Here is an 8,132-nt window from a genome sequence, read left to right on the forward strand (position 1 = left end):
AAGCATGACAGATAAAGAGAGATAAATGAATAAAATAAAGAATTCGCCGTATTCTTTGGACTATAACCTTGATTCCACTGAGCGATCCAGTACAGTCCAGACTGGTAAGGAGTAGTGCAGCATGGACCAGTGAATTCTGGGAAGAGTTTCCACTCTTAAGTTTCACTGGATTGTAACTTGTCCTTAAAGAACATACAAACAAGTCAACTAAACTCTTAGTAAGACTTAAAGTAAGGGTCCCTTTATTAACGTTATTTAAAACATAATTAAGCATTTATTAACTGTTAAATAAAGGGATCATCTGTGTCACTTTGAAACATTTCCACCAAACCTGGTCTAAGACTGAAGTCAAAGACTTCTGTACCAAATACAGATAGCCATACTACAGTGTATTCTAGCTGTTGCTATTTATTAAAAAAAAGAAAATTGCATTTATAAGTCACACTTCAGTATAAGTAACTATGCAAAAAATGCAACTTATACTCCAAAAAACACAGAACTCTTTATATGTATATTCTCCACAGTTTAATTGAACTGAGTGTATGGTTACAAAAGGCTCTTTTTCCTGCAGAACTTCCACGAGGTGGCTTACTTTGCTGACGACAGGCAGGACCTCCTAAATGGGATTAATGAGTTTCTGGACTGCAGCATTGTCATTCCGCCCTCAGACATCGAGGGCAAAGACCTGCTGAAGACAGTGGCCGACTTCCAGAAGCAGCTTTTGCGCAAGAGGAAGGAGAGGGAAGTGAAGAAGCATCACCCCACGTTAGGAGCAGAACAGGAAAACAAAGGTGCGATGTCAAAGTGTGTTAGACGTTTGGACGAAAAAAAAAGGGCGCCGTGTTACATATACTCTACATATAGTCTCCCATTGAACGGGCAGGGAGGGGCTTCTTATTTTTCTACTGTTTACTAGTGAATGTCCACCACCTACAGTTAGAAGAGGCTTGGTGCAAAATATTGAAGTGGTGCAAATCTTGCAATTTGGAAACAATTCCGTTCATTGCTAGCATTCTTAAAATGATGGATATGGAATTCCATCACGTCATAAGAGTGGCCTTGGGTTTTATTTATTTAAAAAAGGACTTCAACCACAGCTCCCTATCTACCACTCCTCCCATAGGAAAAGTGTTTCTGGTGTCACAACAAATGAGTTTATCCATGTGATATTAATAAACTTAATTCCATTCCAAAACAAATTGGTTGGATTGGTCAAAGTTTGACTTCATTTAGCTGGCAATGTGTGTTCAGTTGCTACACTTTTAATACGTTTGAGCCCAAAAATGGTTGTAAAACTTAATATTTTTTACAGCCAAGAGTTTGAACACAAGAGTTTTGGACACAGAAGCCCAAAACATGCATTTACATAGACTTTTCATTGGAAATGACTGGTTGCTAAGGGTGTTACTAAGGGTGTTGTGAACGCAGCTTAACAAATATCCACCATTTCTTCAGATTTGAACTATTGAAAAAAAATTGTGTTCGATAATTTTTTATATCATATCAGTTACAGTGAACATTTTACTAAAGAAAATCCTTTAGATCTTAATGCTAGAATAGCATTAAAGTAATTATACTGTCAAAAGATCGACAGCAAGAAAGGCTTTAGGAAAACGTGAATGAAGCTACAGTGGGAAGCCAACTATTTTTAAATTAAAAAAAAAGCCAAAGTAGTGACTACTATTTGGATTTACATTAATTACTAATTTCATTTACTTCTAATTTTGAGAAAACAAAAACACTTTTGAAATCTCACGATTTTAGGGGCCAATTCAAGCTCAATAGATGTTTCATCATATTCTCATTCATATTAATTCAATATTAGTGCTCTGAAAAGAAAGTTTTACCAAACAAATCTTTTGATTTTGGTTTGTTTATGCTACATAATTTAGATGCATTTTTAAGATTTGTTGCACACTTGTTAAAACCCTTTAACACCAGAGATGCCACTGATGATACACTAAAACACATGCGCTCTTTGACATAACTTATTGAATGTTTATACGATCAACATGATTCGGCTTTCCATATTGGCTTTGCCTCAATTTGCATCACATCATCAGCGTAAAGTGTAGCACATCAGGGCAAAGCTGCTTTTTTCTGTGTCACTATCCGCTGGAATTACGTTAATTACAAAGATGTTCTAAGAGATGCTAAATACCTCAGGCGTGTCCGGTGACACTTAAACACAAAATCTTTAACATACTTTAACAAGCCACTTTTCTCCTTCAGAATCTGCTGGAATTATGTTTATCGTGGTAACAATTAAAAATGCCAGTGAATCAGTGAATATAAACACTGGAGCTTCTGTGTTTAAGAGAAGTTTTTTATCAAGAACATCACCACAACAAAAGCAGAAAAACAGCTCCAAAAATATGGCTTCATGTCAATTCAATTCATGTCCAGTTTTGTTGTTTGAGCACTGATGTCATTGGATCTATGTGATTAAACTCCCATAAAGATGTGACTCCAGAGGAGGAGGAGGAGGAGGACCAGGAGGTGGACCCATTGACACGCTCAGGTATCCCATTTGGAGGTCTGATCCACGACATCCGCCGGCGCTATCCGCTGTACATCAGCGATTTCAAGGATGCCCTGGACATGCAGTGCATTGCTGCGGTCATCTTTATCTACTTTGCTGCACTATCACCCACCATCACTTTTGGAGGCCTGCTGGGTAAAAATGAACCCTTTTGATATGAAGAAAACATTCATGTCAAATCTTTGGGACAGTAACTCACTTTTTTACTTCTTGCAGGAGAAAAAACAGAAGGCATGATGGGAGTGACTGAGCTCATAGTTTCAACAGCAACTCTTGGAGTTATATTCTCTCTGTTTGCTGGTCAGCCACTCCTCATCATTGGGTTTTCGGGACCTTTACTGGTGTTTGAGGAAGCTTTCTACAAGGTACGTGGTTAGGAAAATGGACCCTTTTACACCAGTCAGTAACTAATGTTGTGTGTCTTTGCAGTTCTGTCAGGCCTACAAGTTCGAGTACCTGACCGGTCGAGTTTGGATTGGTTTCTGGCTCATCGGCATCGTTCTGGTGATTGTGGCGGCAGAGGGCAGCTTCCTCGTCCGCTACATCTCACCTTTCACCCAGGAGATTTTCGCTTTCCTTATATCCCTCATCTTCATTTATGAGACATTCTCAAAGCTAGTCAAGGTAGCTAAGCCACTTCCTCCTAAATTATAGTAAAAATGTCCCACTTTGCTTTTATTCTTCATTTAATAAATTTCAGTCACATGACCCAAGAGTCTGGCTAAAGGGCAGAGAAGAATTCCAAGGCTAGCATTGGACTTGACTTTGTTTCAGTTTTCAGGTGGTTTTGTTCAACAAATGTATAATTTATCTTCAAGAAATAAATCACAATTATTATTTAATAAACTTTCAGATAGACTGTGACCCGTTTTTATCCTAGATGCGGATAGGTTAACAGTATTTTAATCTGTGAAGTAAAGAGGAAGAAACTTTTTTCTTTTGTAAACACAAATGCGATTGCTAATAGCTAATGCTAGTTCTTAAATAAGAGGGCAACAACTTATTTTTAGGGACATTGTGTGGGGGTTGTTGATTATTCTATTCATTTTTATATAAATACAAGTTATTTGCCATAAAAAAATAGTCAAGGAAACCATTTCTACAACTTAAACTAGGTGCAAGCACCGACAGACGGTTTATTTCTTACTGTAAGCTTGCTGCTTTAGTGCTTTGCAACAATTAAATGTAAAAACTGCATTTATGCATCACTCCAAAATAATATGTGTACATTGGTGTCTGCCTCTGCATTCTTTATGGTCATGGTCAGGGTTAGGAAATACTTTTTTATATTGTGAGAGGTTTTGTAGCCATGATTTTGTCGTGAACGTAAGCAAAAACCGGCAAGGGGATGCTAGTAGCTAATGCTATTTAGCTAAATCTACAAGTGCTGTAAAAACAAATGTAAAATAAATGTGAGATTACTAAAAATGTTTTAATGCTTTAACCTTAACCAAGCTGCTCTTCACAACTTCAAGTCTTACTTGCTCTGCTTATGAGCGCTAAGGACTCCTTGAGTTTAGTAAAGTAAACCAACAACCTCCTCATCCTCCAGCTGAATTTTTCTGATATAATTTTATAAAAAAATATTTGTCTCCTCTTGATTTAGTGAATCGAATGGCACAAAAACGATCTGCAATTTATTAACCAGAAGGTGTCAAAATTCAGCTTTTCAAAACAACTTCAGAGAGCGTTTCCCTTAGACTGTGATGTCATGCGACTTCAAATCAAAGCTCAATTTTTGGGTCGCGCTTTTGCGTCGGTTGGATTTGTTTATTACAAAATAGCAACAAAAATGGACTAAATATTTTTTGTTATTTTTCTAGCAAGCTAGCAATAATGAAGAAAAACATTTTTCCTAGCTTATACTAAATATAATGTAACATAATAAAACAATAAACAATAAATCCTTCTTAACCCATAAAAGCCAAAAAATATACAATATTTGTAGAATATACTACAAAGCAAGTGGACTACAGAACACGTTTCTGATTTTTTTCTGTCACACTGATGTCATCATGAGTTTTTATGGGATAAATTTAGCACTTTAACGCAATTTAACACTTGCATGCAGTAGGGATACGACATTTCGCTTTACTGTGATTTGGTTCGATGGTATAGCATACAGTTTGGTTTTAGACTGTAAACATCCCTAAACGACTTGCTATGTGTGTTGGAATTTTTAAATAATTTGTAAATACTAGTAAAAAATAAAATCATGATAAGACCGTCTTCTTTTTTCCAGGTGTTTAAGGAGCATCCCCTGATGGCAGTGTACCCCACAGACACCACCGCAACCACAGGCTTTCCAAACGAGGACTATCTCATCTTCAATCAGCCCAACACGGCTCTCTTATCTCTGGTGCTCATGATGGGCACCTTCTTTATTGCTTTCTTCCTCAGGAAGTTCAGAAACAGTCGTTTTTTAGGTGGGAAGGTAAGACAACTTCACATTTAATATCAATCAGATGGATAGATATCCAAGGAAATGGCCTCTAATGTGGACCAAACACACGAAAGCTTTTTGGCTTTTGAGGCCATTTAACATTTATTTTTCTTTACCTTTCCAGGCTCGGAGAATCATTGGGGATTTCGGCATCCCCATCTCAATCTTAGTTTCAGTATTGGTGGATTACTCTATCACTGACACCTACACACAGGTATTCCTCCCAGATTCTAAGTGTAACCCTGACCAACCCAACCCTAAACCCTACACATCACGGTTGTTCCGTTGCAGAAACTCAATGTGCCATCAGGCTTCTCAGTGACTTCTCCTGATAAAAGAGGATGGTTCATCAGTCCATTTGGTGACAAGCAGCCCTTCCCCACTTGGATGATGGGAGCATCTGTTGTCCCAGCGCTGCTCGTTTTTATACTCATATTCATGGAAACTTAATACTTAACAAGCACACCTTAATATAAAGCGTTACCTACTTGATTTAGTGTAATATAAACAGATTCCTTATGTGTATTTATTCTGTTTTTTGCTCTCCTCAGATTGATAGTCAGTAAAAAAGAACGGCGGCTGATTAAAGGCTCAGGCTTTCACCTGGATCTCCTACTCATAGTTATTCTTGGTGCCATTTGCCCTCTTTTTGGCCTTCCCTGGCTCACTGCAGCCACTGTGCGCTCTGTCACTCATGTCAACGCTCTCACTGTAATGAGCAAAGCTACAGCTCCTGGCGAAAAGCCCATGATCCAGGAGGTGAAAGAGCAGAGGCTTACTGGACTTCTTGTGGCTGTACTTGTGGGTAAGATGAAAACAAAGGAGAGGATTGTCAGGTGGCCATTGAATGCTCTTGAAATTAGGTTTTTCGAGAGTCACACAGGGTCAGACGGTGATTTCAAGCAACAAGAATTTCAAATTGTCTGACAGTCAGAGATTTCGTGTCCAATTATGTTAGTCAAAGCCCTGGTATATATAAAAACAGGATACGGAAAAAAACCCTTCATTCTAAATAACCATTTGTATCATATTTGATACACACATTTTTCTAGATGCCTCTCTCATTTGCATGGCACAAACTTTTCTTAAAAACCTATTGTTTATAACAGAGTCCATGTTTTCTGCCCTGTAGTTCATTATCATTCCACTAGAGGCAGTACAAGAACTTTTCTAAATCCATACATTGATCCTTACATGTTTGCTTCTGGATATAAAGAAATGAATCTAAAAAATTTGCAAACATGGTGTCCAAATTGTTTTTAAAATCAAGGACACTTCATAGTTTCGCACTATATAATTTTTTAGTAGTTAGGGAGAAGGGTGGAATTTTCTGGCATAGCCTAAAGTCAGTTGTTAGCATGGCGTGTACAAAGATAAAGTTTGACAAGTTAGCAAAAAATAAAATAAAAATAAAAAAGCAATTGGCTACCAAATTTAAAGCAGGACACTTAGTTTAGCAGCTAATCTGTATAACTATCTTAAATGTTTTTGTGCAGGCTAAGAGAAAAGGGACGTGGCAAATTTTTGGGAAAATCTTTGTTGACTATAATTTACTGGAATTTCCAAGTTCGAAGATACAATTTGGAATGTGGAAATTGTCATCAGTGCAGTGCTAATACGGCCAGAAAATCACAGGGTGGATTACTTAGTCTCAGCTTGAATTTGTTGTACTTGCTATTTGGCTTCAAAATTTGCTAAAAGTCTTTTTTTTTTTTAACAAAATGTCATGTGCTGCATAATAAATTTGGTTTCATCCTCTGACCAGCAGCTTGTTTTGATGTTAAGGATAAAGTCGTGATCCAGTTTGGTTGTGAGTCATTGTAGCTTGGCTGAATAAAAATGATTTTGGGATTAAGTGGAAAACTCACAGGGTATAGTCTCACAGAACATCACAATAAGGTCAGACAAACAGTGAGTCACTTTCAAATAAACACATCTGACGTTTCTGTTTTAATAAAAACATCTGCTGCTGCAGAAAAGTCAGCATGTGTTCAGTATTGAAGGAAATCGTGAGACGTATCATGTATCTAACCATTTGCTGCTCTTCAGGAATGTCCATTGTGATGACGGACGTGCTGCGCCTCATCCCTCTGGCTGTCCTCTTTGGTATCTTCTTGTACATGGGGGTCACCTCACTCACGGGCATCCAGCTGTATGAACGCATTACACTCATGGTCACCCCTGCCAAGCACCACCCTGACCACATCTACGTCACCAAGGTAACAAACGCAGCAGCACTGTTTACATGTCATCAGTGGGAAAATGGAGAAAAACAAATTCCCAGACTCCCAATTATTCACTCGTAATGTTCAGTTAACCCCTTGAGAGCAAAAGGCAATGAGGTTTATGGAGTCAGAGAGAGAAGTGATAATTGAGAATTGGACGAAGTGACCCCTCCCCCCTCGCTTTCCAAACAGGAAGTATCCCCTGGCTCCAAGAAGCCAAAATCCTATGGATTTCTGTTGAGAAATAGACAGATATTACTAGTCATTATATTTGTCAAAATAACCATTCTTCTTCTCTTCTACCTTTTTATTTATATTATTTCTGTAGCACAAGTTATTCAAGTTATAAACTGACCAATCAGATGCCTTAAAAGTAGATTGTCTCACGTAGAACGTTTGAAACGTTTGACAGATTCCTCTGAGTCTGCTTTCAAGTGGCCATCCAGTAAGGTCACTCCTAATTGGTGAGAAGCTGCCATAGAAATTTGGACTCAGACCATTTTGGACTAATCACTGCTTACTGAAGATTTCTGGTTCCAAGATGGCGGCGTCCGTATGGCGAAAATATGGCAACAGAATTGACTTCATTTCATTGGAGTCAGAGGACTTTATTTACTATCAGTGATGTCACACTTGCTCAGTCCAGTTCGTATATACAGACAATGAAAATGACTTAAAGATGCTTCTTTCAAAATAAAAGTCTATGAATTTTATACTTTTAAGCATTAAATAAATTTAATAACACTAAATTTAAATAACATTAATAACCTTGACAAAAAAAAACAAAACATTTTTGTTAGCTAAACTTCATATATCCATCTTATTTAAAGCTATATTTTAAAAATTAAAAAAACATTTTCAATTTCTGGTTATTGTATTTGTCTTTTTACTAGTATACATTTTATTGCATGTGAGAATAAAT

The 8,132-nt window shown here is 37.4% G+C and overlaps 2 protein-coding genes across 2 annotated transcripts in view; both read left to right on the forward strand.

Annotated features, from left to right (window-relative positions):
- Positions 1–5,435, forward strand: part of slc4a3 (solute carrier family 4 member 3) — a 42,876-nt gene extending 37,441 nt beyond the window's left edge. The window contains exons 13-19 of the mRNA XM_036209768.1: positions 572–791; positions 2,462–2,677; positions 2,759–2,907; positions 2,972–3,166; positions 4,785–4,976; positions 5,110–5,199; positions 5,277–5,435. Coding sequence (XP_036065661.1) covers positions 572–791; positions 2,462–2,677; positions 2,759–2,907; positions 2,972–3,166; positions 4,785–4,976; positions 5,110–5,199; positions 5,277–5,435 — 1,221 coding nt within the window. The remainder of the gene's footprint in view (positions 1–571; positions 792–2,461; positions 2,678–2,758; positions 2,908–2,971; positions 3,167–4,784; positions 4,977–5,109; positions 5,200–5,276) is intronic.
- Positions 5,436–5,522: 87 nt separating this feature from the next.
- Positions 5,523–8,132, forward strand: part of LOC118597943 (anion exchange protein 3-like) — a gene marked incomplete at its 5' end in the record, with an annotated part of 6,108 nt that continues 3,498 nt past the window's right edge. Inside the window, 2 exons of the mRNA XM_036209769.1 lie at positions 5,523–5,790; positions 7,035–7,204. Of these exons, the coding sequence (XP_036065662.1) occupies positions 5,523–5,790; positions 7,035–7,204 (438 nt within the window). The remainder of the gene's footprint in view (positions 5,791–7,034; positions 7,205–8,132) is intronic.

The sequence above is a fragment of the Oryzias melastigma genome, linkage group LG21 (assembly GCF_002922805.2).
Source record: "Oryzias melastigma strain HK-1 linkage group LG21, ASM292280v2, whole genome shotgun sequence".
Classification (NCBI taxonomy): domain Eukaryota; kingdom Metazoa; phylum Chordata; class Actinopteri; order Beloniformes; family Adrianichthyidae; genus Oryzias; species Oryzias melastigma.